The sequence below is a fragment of the Panthera leo genome, chromosome B3, assembly GCF_018350215.1.
Source record: "Panthera leo isolate Ple1 chromosome B3, P.leo_Ple1_pat1.1, whole genome shotgun sequence".
In the NCBI taxonomy this organism is placed as follows: domain Eukaryota; kingdom Metazoa; phylum Chordata; class Mammalia; order Carnivora; family Felidae; genus Panthera; species Panthera leo.
Genome location: NC_056684.1, coordinates 117854554 through 117874496, shown reverse-complemented (window position 1 = coordinate 117874496; position 19943 = coordinate 117854554). Strand labels below are relative to the sequence as shown.

General features: G+C 55.7%; 1 protein-coding gene across 3 annotated transcripts in view; it reads right to left on the bottom strand.

Moving 5' to 3' along the window:
- PAPLN (papilin, proteoglycan like sulfated glycoprotein) overlaps positions 1-16697 on the bottom strand; it is a 34116-nt gene extending 17419 nt beyond the window's left edge. For all 3 annotated transcript variants that reach the window (XM_042943704.1, XM_042943705.1, XM_042943706.1), the window contains exons 1-14: positions 16662-16697; positions 13538-13609; positions 11095-11210; positions 10196-10256; positions 9844-9946; positions 7956-8086; positions 7000-7123; positions 6560-6640; positions 6303-6475; positions 6061-6184; positions 5541-5667; positions 4350-4557; positions 3586-3768; positions 3249-3390 (exon numbers count right to left, since the gene is read on the bottom strand). In XM_042943704.1, coding sequence (XP_042799638.1) covers positions 3249-3390; positions 3586-3768; positions 4350-4557; positions 5541-5667; positions 6061-6184; positions 6303-6475; positions 6560-6640; positions 7000-7123; positions 7956-8086; positions 9844-9946; positions 10196-10256; positions 11095-11210; positions 13538-13603 — 1639 coding nt within the window. In that variant the 5' untranslated portion in view covers positions 13604-13609; positions 16662-16697. The remainder of the gene's footprint in view (positions 1-3248; positions 3391-3585; positions 3769-4349; positions 4558-5540; positions 5668-6060; positions 6185-6302; positions 6476-6559; positions 6641-6999; positions 7124-7955; positions 8087-9843; positions 9947-10195; positions 10257-11094; positions 11211-13537; positions 13610-16661) is intronic.
- Between the last annotated feature and the right edge of the window lie 3246 nt (positions 16698-19943).

Below are 19943 nucleotides of genomic sequence, written 5' to 3'. Positions count from 1 at the left end.
CACGGGGTCACTATCAAGCTGCAAAGCTTTCAATGGCTCCCCTGGGCCTATCGGACAAATTTTTTTTTTTAATTTTTTTTTTTAACGTTTATTTATTTTTGAGACAGAGAGAGACAGAGCATGAACAGGGGAGGGTCAGAGAGAGAGGGGGACACAGAATCTGTAACAGGCTCTAGGCTCTGAGCAGTCAGCACAGAGCCTGACGCGGGGCTCAAATTCACGGACAGTGAGATCGTGACCTGAGCCGAAGTCGGACGCTTAACCGACTGAGCCACCCAGGCGCCCCCCTATCGGACAAATTTAATCGGCAGTCCAGGCCTGAGGTCCCCAGCCCTAAGAGCCCCACCTACCCCGGACAGACCTCCTGCCACCACCCCCGCACCCTGGCTGAGGGCTGGCTCTGGGGCCCTACTGGCCTCAGGCAGAGCTAGCTACTGAGCACTTGGAATGTGACCAGAGTGACGGAGAAACTGAGTTTTACATTTATTCTAATTAGAATTAACTTAGTTTTACACTTAAAAACCGATGCTCGATTCACTTAGTGGAAAATGCTTCACTATGTTTGGAACAACTTCAGTATGTGAGTCTACTCTTCCAACTGTACATTTTATGAAATCTAAATATAGATCAAGTACGCCAGTGAAATTTTGGCAACTGAATTAAGATATGCTGTCTGAGTGATGCACGGAATTTAGAAGATTTATTTTTTTTTAAATTTTTTTTTTTTTCAACGTTTTTAATTTATTTTTGGGACAGAGAGAGACAGAGCATGAACGGGGGAGGGGCAGAGAGAGAGGGAGACACAGAATCGGAAACAGGCTCCAGGCTCCGAGCCATCAGCCCAGAGCCTGACGCGGGGCTCGAACTCACGGACCGCGAGATCGTGACCTGGCTGAAGTCGGACGCTTAACCGACTGCGCCACCCAGGCGCCCCTATTTTTTTTTTATACTTGTGAAAAAAAGAATGTAAAATATCCTGCCATTTTTTATATTGCTTACATGTTAAAAATATTTAATTGCGTTAAATAAAACATTATTTAAAAAAAAAATTTTAATGTTTATTTTTGAGGGGGAGAGACAGAGCGACAGAGCACAAGCAGGGGAGGGGCAGAGAGAGAGAGGGAGACACAGAATCCGAAGCAGGCTCCAGGCTCTGAGCTGTCAGCACAGAGCCCGTTGCGGGGCTCGAACCCATGAACTACAAGATCATGACCTGAACTGAAGTCGAACGCTTAACCGACTGAGCCACCCAGGGGCCCCCCGCCAAACACTATTTAAATTAAGGAAATTTTTAAGTAATCTTTATACCTGACAACATGGGGCTTAACCCACTACCTTGAGATTGAGTCACATGCTCTACTGACAGAGCCAGCCAGGCACCCTGAACAAAACATTATTTAATACAAATTCACCTGTTTCTTTCTACTTTCTTAAGTTTATTTATTTTGAGAGAGAGAGAAAGCGAGCGAGCAGGGGCGCACAAGAGGGGGAGGGGCAAAGAGAGAGAGAATGGGAGAGAGACAGAATCCCAAGCAGGCTCTGCACCATCAGCGCAATGTGGGGCTCGAACTCATGAACTCTGATATCATGACCCGAGCTGAGATCAACAGTCAGACACCCAACCAACTGTGCCACCCAGGCGCCCCTTCTTTCTACTTTTTAAATGCGATTCTTAGAACATTTTAAGTAACAGATGTGGCTTGCCCTCTATTTCTGCCAGCAAGTGCTGCTCTAGAAAGAGAAGGAGCAGAGGCTTCCGCAGGACTCCCCTGGGCACACCAGTTAGCACCGCAGCGTTAGTAACGGTACCTACACCCCAGAAGCCACCTAAGTTCTAACTTCCCGCCCATCACGGACCTCCGTCGAGAAGTCAGGAGATGAGAAAACGTTCACACACCAAATGGCTGTGAGGGGGGAAAGCATGCACAAAACCCCACACACAAAACAAGGAAACACACTCGATTCATCCCACTAACGCATGGGATCGAGGCAATCCCACTTGTCTATATGCTGCTTTCCTAATATCTTCCAATTTTCTACAACGAACACAGATTATTTTTATAAAAGTAGCAATGAAGGTTATTTCTTTTGCACTTCAGCCTGGCCTGAAACGCTTTCTGTTCCCTTCCTTTCTACCTATGTGAATGCCTCTCTGGGGCAGGCTCAGGGCCACCTCTTCCAGGAAGGTGTCAGTGGTTCCAGGGGGCTGGACTCAGAGGAGTTGGAGGGCCCTCCTGCTCATGCACCACAAAGGCCAGGCCAGGCCGAGGCACCCCAGGAGCTTGGCCCAGGGGCCCCCACACGGCCTCACCACCACTGCTTCCGACCCTTTGCTTATCAAGCTCTGTGTGTTCAGGCACAGTGCCAAGTTACCATCGTAAGAAAAGCACCCTTATTAACCCCATTGTACAAGTGGGCAAATTGAGAATCAGAGAGGAGAGGCACTCACCCAGAGCCACGTGGCTGGTCAGCAACAGAGAGTAGCGATTTAAACTCAGGTTAGCTGCTAACTCCAGACAACTTGCTCTTAGTCACCGTGGCAGGGGCCTCCCTTGGAGGTCTACCATCATGGCTCACGGGGCCCTCACCACTAGTACGTCAGGGCCAAACACACCTTCCTACGGTATCAGGGGCCCGCCACCCACACTCCCCTCCTCCCAGCTGAGCCCCAACCCACATTCTTCCTCAATATCCCGTCCTCACACCGAGCAAGTGCCGGCCTCTGGGCCCTTTGTCCTGCAGCTCCTCGTACCTGGGACATCTTTCCCAGTCAGGATGGGGGTGAGGGGAAGGGGAAGACAAGGGCAGGAGCAGCGTGTGAGGACAAGCTCTCCTGGACCACCTCCCTCCTCTGTACTCAATCACGCAGTCATTCGATGATAAACATTTACCGAGTACCCACCTTGTGCTAAGTTCTGGGGGGCAGGGGTATAAACGGGAATAAGGAAGCCAGTAGGCCTGACAAGCCGTATGCAATCACTGCGGCACAAGGAAATAATCCCAAGAGTGACAGCAGTTACGTGGGCTTTGGGGGGTGGGATGGGGACACGGCCTCAGATGGGGAAACCAGGCTGATCACGGGGCTGCACAGAGTTAGAGGCTGCAGGCGGCAAAGCCTTCAGCAGACAGAGACGCAGGAGCCCCGCCGGTGCCCGGGTGGCACTTAGGAAGCGCTGGCTGGTTCGTGGTGGGGAAAGAGGTCAGGCCAGGCACACTCCACACCCCCTCCACCCCCACCCCGTCCTCACCTGGAGGAAGGTGGCAGGGCTGTGTGTTACAGGGCTCCACCTCCCCAGGCTTGGACTGCGCCAGGCTCCCACAGCGGCTGGGCGGCCCGAGGGCACAGACGACCTGGCGATGCCGAGTGCCCGAGCTGCAGCTCTTGGAGCACTGGGGCCCGCGGGGTAGGCGTGCAAACAGAAGGAGAGAGACCCTGAGGCTGTGGGTCCCCACAAGGAAGGGAGGGGGAACACGCCCGGTAATGCAGGTCAGACCCAAGCATGGTCAAGTGTCCGGCCACCTGTCAGAGACCCAAGGGGCCGGGATTGGGCAGCAGCTACGGAAGCGAAGGAAGCAAGTGCTCACTAGACCCCAGGCGCCCACATGCCAGGCCTGGTCGCTGACGGGGGGACAGTCTTCATGCGCGCAGGACTCAGAGACGGGGGGGCGGTCCTCCAAGGAGCACGCTGTCGCCTGGAGCAGAGACCCCTCGTCGCCCCGGCAAGTGACACTCCGCTTCCGGATCCCGGCACCACAGCTGACAGAACACTGTAAGGACCAGGCTGTCAGCAGGAGCTCGCCCTCGCCCGGAGGAGCCATGCCAGGGCAGACAGCTGGAGGCGCACCTGCCGGCACGGAGGGTGGACAGCACTCTACTGCCCACGTCCGGTTCCCGGGCTCAGGGAGGCTGAGTCACTCTTCTGAGGCCACACAGCCTACACCAGGGCTGCTGACACCAAGCTTAGGTACCTTTTCCACATCCCCTCGTTCGAAAGTTGGACATATGTACGTGCCGGAAGCAGCTGACCAGCAGCCCCAGACAGTGCCAGCTCCTCCCTCGCCCCCAAACAATGGGCTCAGCTGCTTCTTTGTGCCAAGGCAAAGCCTTTCCCACCCTGCCTGGGATCCTGGAGAAGGAGGAAGAGTCCAAGAAGCTCCTCCTAGCCCCCGCCTTGGCCACAGCTCCCAAGACCGCCTAGCAGGTCACTTTACCTCCCCAGATCTATTTCCCCAGCAGAGGAGAAGCCTCCCAGTCAGACTCTGCTGCCGCCCAGGCCCCCAAGGCCCAGCACCTGATTTCCTCCCCTCCCTCCACCCCCACCCCAGCCCCTTCTAGGCAGGGGCCTCACCTCTCCCCAGGGCTCCGCGCTCCAGGATGCACAGCGCTGCAGGTTGCAAGGCCGCATGGTGGGGGGCTTCCCGGGCAGGCCTGCACACTCGGCCTCCTCAGTGGCCTCCTGGACGCCAGCCCCATCGGACAAGACGCAGTAGACAGAGCGGGACTGGGAGCCGCCGCCACAGGAGGCTGAGCAGGGCGACCAGGGCCCCGTCTTCCAGCTGGCAGGGAGCAGGAATCCGGTCAGGCTGGCCCAGCAGCAGGAGCCGGAGCCCAGGCCCAAGCTGGCACCGGCTGTCACACGCAGAGTGGACTGGGGATCCCCCAACCTGGCCCCAATCTAGGCCTGACAGGTGCAAGGGGGAGGGGAGGCAGAAAGCTCTGCACCAAAGGCCAAGCCCTCCACTTGCCATCTCCCACCACTGAGCACTGGTCCCTACAGCACGGAGCCTAGCTGCCCGTTTTAGCTTTCCTGTCCTCACTCAATCCCCCTTTCTCCTTCTCACCAGGTGCCCTGTCATCCCCAGCCAGACTCCATTGCCATTGCATCTGACCTTAGCTGGGGCATCTCCCAGAGGGGCCGTGCTCACCCACTCGTGGAGTGGTACCGCCCGGCCCTGCGGCACAAGGACCAGAGGAAAGGGCAGCCCCGAGTGCACCATGCAAAGCCAAGCCCACCACCATCCCGAGAGGCCAGCTGCCACCAAGGCCATGAGAGTGGAAGGACTGCACCAACGTGGCAGGGAGCCTGTGGCCTGCAGATTACCTGTTCCTGCAGGCACGCTGGGCCCCAGCAAGGTGCCACGCTCTGGGCTGGTGCAGGTAAGAGGTCCTTGGTGCGTGAACAAAGGCATGGCTGATGCCCACAGGCCCTCTGGCCCGATCCCTGGCCCACTTCTTGGCATCTGCCAAGTCCCCTGCTGGCTCAGACAGGGCCTCCAGTACCTTTCCCTACTCTCCCACCACCGACCTGGACATTCTGAGCACTGGGCACACACGAATGGACAGAACAGCCCTGGATCTCATGCCCGTGCCCCTCTACTGCTTTCCCCCCGTGGCAGCTGCCTCTGCCCCACTCTGGCCACAGCTGTAGGGAGACCTGGACCAACCCAACTGTTTGCTCAAGTGGCCTAGAGACCACACTGCCTTCCTATCCAAGGGCCCGGGCCCCACAGTGGGTGGAGGGGGCTGGCAGAGGCCTCACCGCTTGGTCTGCGGACAGGGGTGAGTGCTGCAGGGGCGGTGGTCAGTCGGCCGCAGCTGGGGCTGGCACATGTGGTCAGGGTAGACCTCGTTGTCAGTGGTACAGAACACTGGGCGGGACTGGTGACCTGTAGAGGCCCGGCCATTGCGGGCAGGGGCGGGGTCAGTCAGCCTCCACCAAACGCGTTCTCTGGGCTGGGCATCATTCTGGACACACCCCAAGTGTCATCTTGATTCTCAGCTGACCCCCTGGGATAGGTGCCATCGTCATCTCCAATTTACAGATGAGGAAACTGAGGTTTGAGGAGTATGATCTGCTGGTGATGGAACCCTACTACGATGCATGGCCATCGACTCCGAGCCCAGCCTCCACTGCCACCTTGGGGAAGCCTTCTTTGGTTCTCTTAGCTTAGAAGTGGGGGGCCCTTCATGGAGTCCCCAACCCCTGGGTTTCCTCCAGGTGACCCCCAAGACATGCAAATGTCCCACGTACGTGTCCATCTCCCCGGGGCTGCCCTCACCTCCACCGCACTCGGTGCTGCAGTCACTCCACGAGCCGTGGCTCCAGTGGAAGCCGGGCCGGGGGCTGCCCAGGGGCAGGTGGTACTCGTAGCTCACGCCTGGGTTGGGCTCCTGGCTGAGGAGCTGTGCGGGAGGGTCCTCACTGAGGCCTGCCCCCAGTGGGATCCCTCCTCATCAGCAGACCAGTGGCCCCCACCTCGCCTCTCGGGGAGCAGGTGGACCCGCCCTGGCAGTCCCTCACCTCAATGACTAGGGGCTCTGAGGTGGGGCCGCGAGCCAGGAGCCGTTCAGGCGCCAGGTCCCCCTCGGCCCCTCGCTCGTAGTACAAGACAGTGCTGGCCACAGGCAGGGCCCAGGCACCCCCGATGGTCCAGTGCCCGTTGAGGTAGTATTCGCCACGGATGCTCTTCACCGCTGTGCAGAGGTGAGCCGCCCGGTCAGCAGCTGGGGCAGGACCCACCGCCCTGCCACAGCCCAGACTCACCCCAGACCACTCACCCAGGAAGTTCCTGCTGGCGGCCACCTCCTCCACCCGGATGCTGGTAGCCCCCGAGGGAATTATGAGGATCTGGTTGTAGCCTGCAGGGGCAAGAATACTCTGGGCCCACCCACGCCACAGCAGCACAGATGGGGTTGGGGACAGGCAGGGCTGGGCAGCTTGGGGAAGAGTCCTCCAGAAGGGAAAGTGGCCCCGCAAAGGCAAGAAGGGTCAGCAGGCTTGGGCGCCCAAACTGACTGGGGATGGGGGGGTAGGAAATGGGGACCGTGGGGGAGGGTTGAGCAGGGGCATCCAGCTGGTGGCAGTGTGAGATCACACTTGCCAGATTGGACCCTCCCAGTGCCATGAGGGTTACTCGGATGGAATGGAAGACAGGAGAGGAAGGGACAGGCAACACACCCTCGTCTCAACGGCCTGTGGGCCCCCAGAGAACCCCCACCTCTGCTGAGGTCATTGGCATCAAAGGTGCCTGTGACGGGGTAGCAGGTGGTGCCGTCACCCCCACACTGCAGACACTTGTCCTCCTCCTTTGATGAATCTAGGTTGTGGTCACAGCCAACAGCCTACCGGGCAGAGGAGGAGATGAAAAAGACCAGAGGGAGTCACAGATACACCAGGATCCAAACGCTGGTCGCTGGTCAGATCAGGGAAGAGCAGTGAGTACTCATCAGCCATTGAGGCCGAGTAAGCACTGGATGTAGCCTGTGGCCGGCCATCTACTTCTTCTGCCGGCTCAGCACCCGTCTCCCCTCCTCTGGCAACAACACCTCATTTCCCATAGTGTGGACAGAGCCCCCCAACGGTGGGTGTGGGCAAATCAGCAGGTTCTACGCCTTGCTCAAAGAGAGTGGTTCACGGGACGCCCTGAGCCAAGACAAATCAGAGGGAGCCCCAGCTCACTGGAACTCCTGGAAAGAGGGCACCATCTCCAACCAGAGGTTGGAGCTGCTGGTGGCCAGGTACACACCTCACGTTTCCAGCAATCTCATCCAGGCACCTGAAGTCGCCAGCCCATCCCCTGATGGCTTCCCCCCCCCACCCCTTTGTCAGTTTTAGTTGGGCTTCTGTAACTTGCCACCCAGAGGGTTGCTCTTATCACGGTGCTCAAGTTTTCAAAGGGCAAAGGTAAAAAGGTCCTAGGGCATCTACAATGCAAAGACACCTTAGAAGCTGGTCATGGTAAGACATCAAGCTCATGAGAGCCATTGGCTCTGCTGGTGTGGGGCAGGGGACATCCTGCAATAAGCCTGAGTGGGGCCCCAGGCTGAGTAACAGGGGTGTGGGGGTGGGGGGGGATAGGCAGGGGGACAGCCTTCAATAAGCCCAAGGCCAGGATGGGCAGCATGGGGGGGGGGGGGGGGGAGCAGGTGGGAGGTGGGCAGGGGCGCAACTCACCCGGCAGCTGCCCTCCACACACACGTCCCGTTTGCCAGGCTCGCAGGGCGTCCCGTCCACGACAGCCTCCCTGTGCTTGTAGTAGAAGTTCTCCCCCTTGGGAATGCAGTTCAGTTCACACTTGTTCGGGGCTGAGCAGGCAAAGGGAAAAGCTGAGACCCCGGGCAAGCACCAAGTCCTACCCTAGGAACAGGGAAGCATGGGCAGGGGCCAGAATCACACAGATGGCAGAGAGAGAAAGCCCTTGCAGCTGTTCCCCCAGTGGCTCAGAACCCCGCCCCACCCCAGGGAGAAGGGACAGCCACAAAACTGCTGCATTCCTGGGGATCAAGTTGAAGAAAAACCCCAAGATAAAGAAAAAGCCAGCCACTTGAAGAGGTCTACCTCATCCTTATAGACAAGCCCATGTGTTAACAGTCAGCTATTCTAAGGAAATTAATTCATAGAATACTATGCACGTTGACTTTGCTATAAAGAATTACAAGGACTACGCGGTAATGTGCGAAGATGCTTATAACACACGATGCAAAATGGTGCTATGTGATAACTATAAATGCGTAAATGTATACAGGGAAAATAATGTGAAAAATGCTAAAATGGAATGCTAGACCAATCCTGTGAAACACCAAAGGCATCCCTTGCATGACCCTTTCTAACCTTTCCTCTGTGTTCCAATTTTTTTCTTTTTAAAAATTTTTGTAGGGGCGCCTGGGTGGCGCAGTCGGTTAAGCGTCCGACTTCAGCCAGGTCACGATCTCGCGGTCCGTGAGTTCGAGCCCCGCGTCAGGCTCTGGGCTGATGGCTCGGAGCCTGGAGCCTGTTTCCGATTCTGTGTCTCCCTCTCTCTCTGCCCCTCCCCCGTTCATGCTCTGTCTCTCTCTGTACCAAAAATAAAAATAAAAAACGTTGAAAACATTTAAAAAAAAAAAATTTTTGTAAACATTTGAGAGAGACAGAGAGGGAGACAGAGAATCCCAAGCAGGCTCCACGCTGTCAGCACGGAGCCTGCTGCAAGGCTCGAACTCACAAACCGCAAGACCACAGCCTGAGCTGAAATCAAGAGTTGGACGCTTAACCGACTGAGCCACCCAGGTGCCCCCTTATTTTTCTATAATACGGATACATTTAAATTATCCAGGCAGAGCAAAGACTGTCAACAGGCTCCCCTGGGGCCACTCCTCTAGCCAAGACCCTCTTCCCCATCCCTTGGTACACACAGGATATAAATGCTCATTGATTCGGAATCCAGAGTACCATACTTCCCAGGAGTCATTTGCAATGGGCAGTGAAAACTAACACTCAGAAGGATTAGCCTAAGGAATCTTCTGACGCCTCTAAAATGTTTTAATTACGTACAAGTGTTTTTTCTGAAACCGTATTGCTCTAAAAATTAACCACTCTCCTCAAAGCTCTTCAGAGCAAGCCCTTGGGGGCCAGAGATCCTGAGTAAATGGACTCTTGCCATACCAAGCCCCTTGCAGCCCCAGCCTGCAGTTGGCCCAAACATGGACCCACCCTACCAGCACTCCTCCTCCCCAAGGCTTCTGTGCACCTTGAGGAATACTTCTGGAGCAGGCCAAACAAAGCCGGGCTTCACATGGCAAGGGCGTGGCCTTCATGGCTTTGTTTGAAAAACAGAGATGGAAAAAAGGATGGAGAGACCTCAAAATGACCCCGGCTGTTGTGCTGCAGTGGGCACACGCCAGGAGAACGGTGGCACCGTAAGGTTGTTGTTGTTTAACGTATTTGACAGAGCATCTGTAAAATGGTGGTAGGAATTGTGCAATGGAAGATCAATGTACGGAGGAGATCCCAAACAGGTGGGGCGCAGTGCAGAGCAAGGCGGGGAACAGCAGCAGGGGCACCGGGGCGGAGGACCGCCACTTACCCCCGTAGTAGGGCAGCCATTTGTAACGCTTTCCCTGGAAGTCCTGGCCGTCGAACTGGGCACACTGCTCAGCCCGGAAGTCCCTGGCACCGGTGGGGCAGCTCTGCGGGGGGCCAGCAGGGAAGGGAGGGGCAGGTAGGCACTTCTTCCCCCCCCCCCCCCCACACACACCTCCTTGCTGCTTGGCGCAACTCCAGAGCACCTCCTTCCTGGGGCTTTGGGCTGCTGGAGGGGAGCCTGTCATTTGCGGTGTGGGGTGAGGAAGGGGCTTCCCGCAGCCCAGGCTGTGCACCAGTGGGAGGACGCCCCGGGGACTGGGAGGTCAGCCGGGTAGAGGGTCCCAGAGCTTTACCTCAGTGTGGCAAGAACGGTGGCTCCGGACAGGGCCCACGCAGCTGGAGCCTCCGTCTGTCCTGAGGATGAGAACACCGCACCGGGAAGGCCCGGACCCCGCCAACCAACACCCCCTCCTCCTCCTGGGGCTCCCCCGCAGGCCCCGCTGGACAGAGGAGGGATGCCTGTGCACGCACAGGTTCCCCCAGGTAGGTGTAATGAGCCCCGAGTTTATACTTGGAAGAAGCTGGACTCAGCAGCCTATTCTGGACTTTCTCTAACTCGGGGCTACTCGGCCTCTTAAAGCAGATTTCCAAAGAAGACCCGAATTCTGCCTTTGGAGATAAAATAAGACGGAATATATGCACATCTGGTAAGGTTATTCTGCCATTTAAGGTGTATATGAGCATAAGGTGCTTAGAATAATAGCTCATGTCTCTTCCTCTTCACGCAAGGTTCTCAGGAATAGTGAGGTAACCCACCAACAGGCAAAGGGTCACCCCCTTGCTTTGTGCCCCACCCGCCATGGCACCTATCAGAGTGCAGGGCACATAGGCGCTTGATCCCTCACTTATTAAAGTGGGAGACACGTATACTTAAAGAGGCTGCAGGTGGAGAAAATGCACAGGTTAGCAATTGTTGAAGATCATTCAGTAACTCACCAAGAATTTACTGCACCTGCCACCTGAAGCATTAGGAACTAGAGACTCAGGCACGTGAGGCAGGCCTGTCTCTAGTTCCCCTGAAATCAGGTTGATTGTTGGAATCAGAGTGTACGTATGTGGGAAATGGACTTGATTCCAAATATTCCACCAATGCTGCTCCCAGAGCAAACCTATTGCTCAGGACCAGCGGACTCCCCGACCAGCCTGCCCCCTGCCCTCTTCTAACAGGCTGGCCCCGGCCAGCCTCCCCTACCTCTGGGAGTAGCAGGGGCGCTCCCGGAAGCTGATGCCCCCTCCGCAGGTCCGGCTGCAGGGGCCCCAGCTGCCCCAGGGGCCCCAGAGGTCACTCTGCCGCCTCACCTTGGGAGCCTGGAGGAAAAGACACGCAGAGGAGTGTGAGTCACTCAGCCCCCCACAAGGGCACTGGGGCTCCCCAGAGGACCCTTGCCTAAAAACACTCCCCGATCTCACCTTGGGAGCCAGGCCCTTCAAGGACTCGGCAAGAACACCAGGCACCCCGAACATTCATTTACAGAACTCGCCAGCTTTCACCAAAAGGGGCCAAAAGCCCTACTGCAAGCATGCCCTGGCCTCCTGTGCCCAGCACCCACGAAGCAGACATCCACTTGCCCGGCAGATGGGAGGGAGGGACCAAGCCTGCCAGATCTTAGAGCCGGGCTACCTACCCCTCCACACTGTCTCCCCCGAGGAACGAAAGCACATTTGGCTTCAGCCACGGGCAGCACAGGCATGTTTTGTTTCTCTATAATTACTCAAACCACAAGCTGATGGTGTGGAGCCAGAATAAGCGGGTCCAGCCCGTCCTCCTGCTGGCCTGTCCTCACCTGCTCCTGCTCTCAGTACCCAGTCTCTCTGCTCTGACTTCCTCCTCCCAGGGCAACTCAGGGGCCCCCTTTCCTGCTGCGCTCTTCCCAGGGCTGTGCTGTGCCGTGCAGGGGTGGGGGTGAGAGAAGGTGTGAGTGGGTGGAAACAGAGGCAGAGGAAACCACTCCTGACCAGCCTGGGGTTGGCAGGCGGTGACTGGGCGTGACGGCCAGGGTGCATATCCGCTTTATTCATCCCTAACCCCTGTCAGCCCTGAGAAGAGCCAAGAAGCACTCGGGGACCCCGTGGTGGCTCTGCCCTTGGCTGAGGCCAGAAATAGGAGGCAGCTGAGCTGGGTGCGTGCAGTGGAGGGGCGGAGGAGAGTTCTAGGCCCCACCTGAGCTCACATGGTGTGGGGAGGAAGAGGCAGGAAAAGGTTGCTCAGGTGTTCCTAAGACAGAAAGCACCTAATAGGACCCAGGTCGTTTTGTGCACCTTGACTCCCTTCACCTGCACAGGAACCTGAGGGTGGGTATTATAACCCCCAATTAAAGGGAATCTAAGGCCTGATGTTTTGCTTACGGTCACACAATTGTTAGGGGGTGGCTCTGGGTTTCCTCCTGGGGCCTTGACTCTGGCAACGTAGCCCCTCCACCTGAGCGATGGCTTCATGCCCAGGCACCAGAGAAAGCCTGTGCCAAGGATCTCATGGTGTGACATTTAGGGAGCAAGGACCATGGGGTGGCAGAGGTGACCGTGGGCAGCTGGCCTCTAGCCCACCCATCACTCTGACTGTGGCCCATGCTGCCTGGCCCTGCCCCTTCTCATCCTTGACTCACACTCTACAGAGGCGGCATTTCCCCTCCTTCCCCAGGGACTGCCTGTCTCACAGACGGTGGGCAGGGATGTGGGGGTCCCCCTAGCAAAGAGCTCTCCGGGGGCAGCATGGGACCTGGCTGCTTCCATGCCTTCCACCCAGTCAATGCCAGCAGAAGCTTGGCAGGAGCAGCTCCCAGGACCAAGCCCAGCTCTGTGGCCCCTCCTCTCCTGGAGGTTTGTCCTGCCATCTAGAAGATTTTTCATATAACCTCAGGCCCCCAGGTTTGCTCTCCAGGAAGCTGTTCTTTGGGCCCTGTTAACAAAACAGCTACACTGATCACCAGTGGGCTCCCTTGTCCTCTAAATTTGCACTAATGCAGTATCCATGAGCCTCGTGTGGCTATTTAAGTTAATTAAAGAAATCAAATCAAAGAAAAAACAATTCTTCAGCTGCACTAGCCACATGTCATGTGCTCGGTAGCCATGTGTAGCCACTCGGTAACCAAGTGTCTATCTTACGGGACAGCACAGATTCAGGACGTTGATCATCTCAGAGAGGTCTGTTGGCCATCCCCGCCCTGGATGCCAGCCCCCAGCGAGGAGGAATGACCGGCACCCACAAACCTCGAAGCACAAACAGTCAAGCTGAGGGGCAGCCTGCTTTGTCCCAGGCAGACTGCAGATGGGATGAGCCATCTAGCCTGCGTCTTGGCTTATGCCAGCACAGCCCCCTCCCCTTCCTTCCTCCCTGGAAGACTACTGGGTGGGGGGGGGTCTAAGCTTCTGAAGGAGGAGGGCAGTGGCAAGTTGCCATTCCTGCAAACTGCACCCTGCAGCCTGGCGGGCAGCTCCGGGCACCTTGACTAGACCCCTTCAAGGTGCCATCTGCTTTTAAAGGAACTTTATTGTTTTTGGCCTTCCCCGCAGGGACACGGCTCTGAGCTGCGGTGGGGTGGCTCCTCCCTGGTCCTAAACCCTGGGACATTCCCCATCCCCCATTCCCCATTCCCTGCTCCCAAGCTGGGAGCCTGGCCAGGTAGGACCGCACTCACCGAGGACCCAGGGGCCGGGGCCAGCAGCAGGGGCACGAGCAGGAACATCTGGATCTCGGCCTGCATCTCGGCCTGTGGGAGAGGCCGGGGTGGGCAGGGCAGGGATCAGGACCAGTCAGTGGGTGGGCAGGGGTGCATCCCTCCCTCCCCGTTGCCCACAGGTGACCAGAGAGCCACAGGGGGACCAGAGGGGAGGCCATGGGGCTCAGTGGCGCTCATGTCGGCGGGGAGGGGTGGGGGATGGAAGTGGAGAAGACCTACTACTGGCTTCTAAAAGTCCAAGAGTATCTTCTTTCACTATTCAAAGGGGGAAAAAAGAGGGCAATTAAGAATACTTCTCGTTGAGGGGCATCTGGGTGGCTCAGTGGGCTGAGTGTCGGACTCTTGGTTTCCACTCAGGTCAAGATATGGTGGTTCGTGAGATGGAGCCCCCACGTAGGGCTCTGTGGTGACAGCGCAGAGCCTGCTTGGGATTCTCTCTCTCTCCCTCTCTCTCTGGCTCTCTCCTGCTCACATCATCTCTCTCTCAAAATAAATAAATAAGCGTTTAAAAAAATACTTCTTGTTGAAAGACCGGTTCAGAATCAAAGCAATCAGCCTATTTTTAATTTAGCAAGAGGTTGCTTTTTAAATTTTTGTTTTGTTTTTTTTTTTTGAGAGAGAGCGTGAGAATGAGTGGGGGAGGGGCAGAGAGAGGAGAGAAAGAATCCCAAGCAGGCTCCACGCTCTCAGCTCGCAGAGCCCAAGCAGGGCTCTATCTCAAGAACCCGAGATCATGACGAGAGCAGAAGTCAAGAGTTGCATGCTGCACCGACTGGGCCACCCAGGCGCCCCAAGAGATTGCTTTTTAAAAATCCATTACAGGGATGCCTGGGTGACTCAGTTAGGCATCCAACTTCAGCTCAGGTCATGATCTCCAGGTTTGTGGGTTCAAGCCCCGCGTCGAGCTCTGTGCCAACAGCTCAGAGCCTGGAGCTTGCTTCAGATTCTGTCTCCCTCACTCTCTGCCCCTGTCCCACTCATGCTCTGTCTCTCTCTCTCTTAATAAATAAACATTTAAAAAAATTTTTTTAATCCATCACACCAGTTGTTTCTAAAACTTGTTAATACAGGGGCGCCTGGCTAGCTCAGTGGGTGGAGCACGCGACTCTTCATGAGAGGGTTGTGAGTCTGAGCCCCATGGTTAGGTGTAGAGATTACTTAAAAATAAAATCTTAAAAATATATATATATATACAATTTTTTTAAAGAAATTCTCTGGGGGCGCCTGGATGGCCCAGTCAGTTAAGCGCCCAACGTGGGCTCAAGTCATGATCTCCAGGTTTGAGTTCAAGCCCCAAAGAATCAGGCTATGAGCACAGAGCCCACTTCTCATCCTCTGTCTACCTTTCTCTTCCCCTCCCCCGCTCATGCGAAGGCGGCGCACTCTCTTTCAAAATTAAACATTTTTACAAGTTGCATTTAAAAAACTCTCCCAAGATGCTTTCAAAGCTCAAATGCTTTAAAAATGTCAATTGTAACCCTACTGTAAACCCAAGTCAGCATTTCTCTGCACAAGAAAGTCTCCACAAGCGGACCCCAGTGTGGTGTTTGTGTTCAGTCTGTGCACTGTACCAAAGAATGACATAAGCAATTTGCTCCTTCAGTACAAAACAGCAAGCAAGTACTGACTTGTAAGTTCAAATTTACAAATCTGTAATTCTACCAATGTTCTAATTTTTTTTTTTTTAAGCATAAAATGACTTCATTTTACAAGGACAAAACAGAGCACACACAAGCCAAGTTCAGCAAAATTTAACCTGGCACGTTTAGCGACGTACATGCTTCGTTAATTTAGCACAAACACTGATTCATTTGGTCGTTATTTTCACAGTCAAATCAGAGGTTCCTGGGGCTTGCAGCGCGGGGGGGGGGGGGGGGGGGGGCAGGGGGGACGGCCTTCTCTCCCACACCCCACCGCCCAGGACGACCTCTGCTCTGCGCACCCCGCCCCCGCCCCGCCCCGCCCCGCAGCTCCTGTAACAGCACCGTACTGTTCTAGGGCTCATGCCAAGATGAGTGTTGGGGAGATGCTTCTCTAAAGCCGGCTGCCTTCAGGGGCGGAGGTGAGCAGAGCCAAGGGAGAGACGGAAGGACAGAAGAAAGACCGGACTTAAAATTGCTACTAGGTACCACCACCACGGCTGCAATTACACTAGATCAAGGCCCACATATGCAATCCCAGGGTCCTGGAAAGCCTGGAAGGCTATTTCAATTCACTTGGGAGAAAAACGCAAAAAAGACCAGCCCTGGGTCTTGGGCACCGGACTACTCTGCGGGGCTCCCCCAACTGCCCGAGGGCAGGGCCCGCTGCGCACCCGCCCGAGAGTGGGGGCTCCTTTCACACCGTGTCCCCGAGGAACGCGGCGGTTCCGGACCAGGGCCGAAGCGGAGGCCAAGCCCGTCTGCTTCTCCTCGCGGGGGCTGGCCCGCGACCCGTACTTGGGGTCCCTGCGCGCCAGGCGCCACGTGTCCGCAGGGTCCCCAGCGGATGCGGAGACGCCCGAGGCCGGTGCGACACCCTTCCCCGTCTTACTCCCACGCAGAATCTTCCCCACGTCGGTCACGAGGAGGCGCCCGCGGTCCGCAGTCCCGGCCCGGGGACGTGCCCGCGCCCCCCACCCGTCCGCCCGGGAACGCGCGGGCGCAGACCCCCCAAAGTGGAAAGGTGACCTTCCCACGCGAGGCGCCAGGGCCACCGGGCACGTGCTGGCCCTGACGGCACCTCCGGGAGGGGCACGCTCGGTCTCCCGGGCCCGGCGCCTGGGAGGCGCGGCAAAGGCGTCCCACGGAGGCAAGATCCGAGGGGGCGGACGGCGTCTGCGCGGGGCTCCGGCTGCGTCCGACCGCCCACCACTAGCCGCAGTGGCTCCCGGCGTCTCCCGCCCGCCGGTGACCTCCCAGCCCCGCCTGAGGTGCGGTGCGGAGCGGTGACCTCGGTGGACAGAGCCGGAGGCGGGTTCCCCTCCGGGACCCCCTACTTCCTCCGATACCGCTCTTCCTGCGGGCCAGGCGGGGCACGTCCCTGCAGCAGCCCCGGAGCGAGCCGCCCCTGCGCCCGGGGCACTGTCCCTCCGCTTTCCTACCTGGGTCTCCCGGCGCGCGGGGCACGCAGCGCTGCTCCGTCGGTGCCCGCCCCTGGAATGGGAGGTTGGCCTGGCGGCGCGGAACGCCTGCGGAGGTTGGACTTTCTCTCCTTGCCGCTGGCTGGCTTCTCCCCGCCCCATCTCCCCCCGCCCCAGCCAGCCCTGCAGACACCCATCCCCAATCCCAGTGGAAAGCCCCCGCCCCCCTGCAGTGACCCGTGCTGGATCCCCTTGGGTCTGTGCCAGAGCTTGGCTTGCCCTCCATTCTGTGTTTCCTCTACTGGGGGGGCACCAGTCACCACCCTGGTCCCACTTCCTCTGTCTAAGCCATCCATCTCTGTATCATCCCCCTCCATGCTCACCTTACATACAACACACCTCTGTGTCCAGCCGTCAGCCTCTTCCACCCTTGAATTCTGTACAGGCAGACCTCACTTTCTTGTGCCTCCTTGGGTTGTTGGTTTGGAGGATTGAGGGTTTTTGGTTGTTGGGTGCTTTTGTGTTTTGGGGTTTTTTGTTTTTTGTTGTGTTTTTTTTGTGTGTGTAATTTGCTTCATTGCACTTTATTGCATTTTTTACAAAGTGAAGGTTTGTGGCAACCCTGCCTAGAGCAAGTCTACTGGCCCCATTTTTCCAACAGTATTTGCTCACTTCGTGTCATATATTGGTAATTCTGGCAATATTTCAAAATTTTTCATTATTATATGTTATGGTGACCAGTGATCAGTGGTTAGGATGCTCTGAAAGTTCAGATGACGGTTAGCATTTTTCATCAATGAAGTCTTTTTTAATTAGAAAAAAATGTTTTTTTTTAGGGGCACCTGACTGGCTCAGTTGGTAGGGCATGCAACTCTGTTTTTTCTTTTTTAAATATCTATCTATCTATCTATCTATCTATTTATTTATTTATTTATTTATTTATTTATTTATTTAGAGGGGGGCAAAGCAGAGAGAGGGGGAGAGAGAGAATCCCAACCAGGTTCTGTGCTGTCAGTGCAGAGCCCCCTGTGGGGCTCAAACTCACAAACTGTGAGATCATGACCTGAGCCGAAATCAAAAGCTCAGCTTAACCCACTGAGCATGCGACTCTTGATCTCAGGGGTTGTTAGTTTGAGCCCTGTGCTGGGCATACAGTTTACTTTAAAAAAAATGTTTTAGGGGCGCCTGGGTGGCTCAGTGGGTTAAGCGTCTGACTTCAACTCAAGTCATGATCTCACCGCTCATGAGTTTGAGCCCCGTGTCAAGCTCTATGCTGACAGCTCAGAGTCTGGAGCCTGCTTCAGATTCTGTCTCAGTCTCTCTCTGCCCTTCCCTCACTCATGCTGTCTCTCTCTCTGTCTCTCAAAAATAAATTTAAAAACATTTAAGAAAAATTTTAATTAGTTTTTTAGACATGTTATTGCATACTTCATGGACTACAGTATAGTGTAAACCTAAGTTTTATATACTCTGGGAAACCAAAAAATCTATTTGACTCACTTTATTGTGATATTCACTTTATTGCAGTGGTTTGGGGCTGAACCTGGCGTATCTCCAAAGTATGCCTGTACTTCAGCCACAGCTGTTTCTCCTCACACAGGCTGCTGTTTGCTACCCTCCCAGCCAGCTTTTCACACTGCCTAGAATGCACTCTGAAAATCCACTCTACCCTGCAAGCTACTACTCATCCCTCAAGGCCCTGACCAAATGTCACCTCTTCTAGAAGCCTTCCCCATACCGTAGCAGGCAGAATTGGTGCCCACCCCGCTCCCTCAGTCTCTGTCCCTGTCTGCTGTAGTTTATGGTGCATCACTCTGTGGGAACCCGAGTCTCCCTGACTCAGCTTGTAAGAGGCTAAGGACAAAGCTTGCCTCCCCATCACCTGTGCCCAAGGCACTAGTTAGGATCAAAGTAGGGACTCAATACATGTGATACATTTCATTTCCTTTCCGCATTGTCCTTTTTCTCAGCAAAGGTACTTCTTGCCTGCCATCCCTTTTTGACTGAAAATCACCTACCCCCAGGAAAATAGCATTGGCCCTGGGCCACATGGGAGGTGGGGAGGTCACACGGCTGGTCCCTTTCCCTCATCTCCTTTATTTTTTTTATTTTTGAGAGAGAGAGAGAGAGAGCGAGCAGGGCAGGGGCAGAGAGAGGGAGACACAGAATCCAAAGCAGGCCCCAGGCTCCGAGCTGTCTGCACAGAGCCCGACCCGGGGCTCGAACCCACAAACCGCGAGATCATGACCTGAGCCAAAGTCAGATGCTCAACCGACTGAGCCACCCAAGCCCCCCTCCCTCATCTTCTTATACCTTCCGTCCTTTACTTACCCTGAGCACTGGTCATTTCTCCCACGGCCTCCTTTCGGGCAGAGAAACACCAGTAGGAAGCTCCCCGCCCCCGTTCAGAGCCCCAGCCCCTGTAGATCATCTCTCTAAGTTGTCACTGATGCTCAGACAAAACGCTTATTAAAACATAAGCATTTTACATCTGTCCCATTTCTTACCCATCAGTGAAGAAAGAAGCGGCAGCAGCTGTGTAGCAGGGGCCCCTGGGGACTAGTGTGAATTCTTAGGCAAAGATAAAGCTTGGCAGAGAAAAGGGAGTGGAATTACCCAAAGCCTGTATAGAAAAAGAAAATAGCTTCTTCCATTCAAGAAGCCCCACTCCCTGCCCCCATCAGCCAGGAATTTTCTGGGCTTGGTCAAAGGTCCCTTAAGTGGGAGGAAGCTGCTTCTCCTGCTCTGGGGGGTGGAGCCGCTGAGGCACCTTCCTGATCTGCTCCTGTTTTTCCTCAGTGATCCCTTCTCAGGCACCCAGGCCCATGATTTCTTGCTCCCCACCGCCACTGCAAAGAAGACCCAGAAGGTAGGGAAGCAGAGTCAACACACAGCGTGAAGGAGCCAGGCTGGAGCAGTTCCTGGCTTGGGTAAGTAGTCCTCTCCCAAGCCTCAAGTTCTCTACCCCAGAGGGATGTGTGAGCACGGTGCCCAGAACATAACTGTTCACCAAAAACAATTGGTACACACACACACACACACACACACACACACACACACACACAAAATGGTGATTTAGAAAGAAGATTCTGGGGAAACGTGTGAGACCTTCCCTCTCATTGTAAATCCCCCTCTGCCTGGCCCTTCTACCTGCTAGTCTGAGAAGCCCAGGGTGCAGAAGGGGTACAGCCCTTGGAGGCAGACAGACCTAGACTGGGAACCTGTTCTGCTTTGTGTGTGAATTTAGGACTAAATCATGTCACCTCCTTAAGCCTCGACTTGCTCAGCTGAGCCTCACACAGA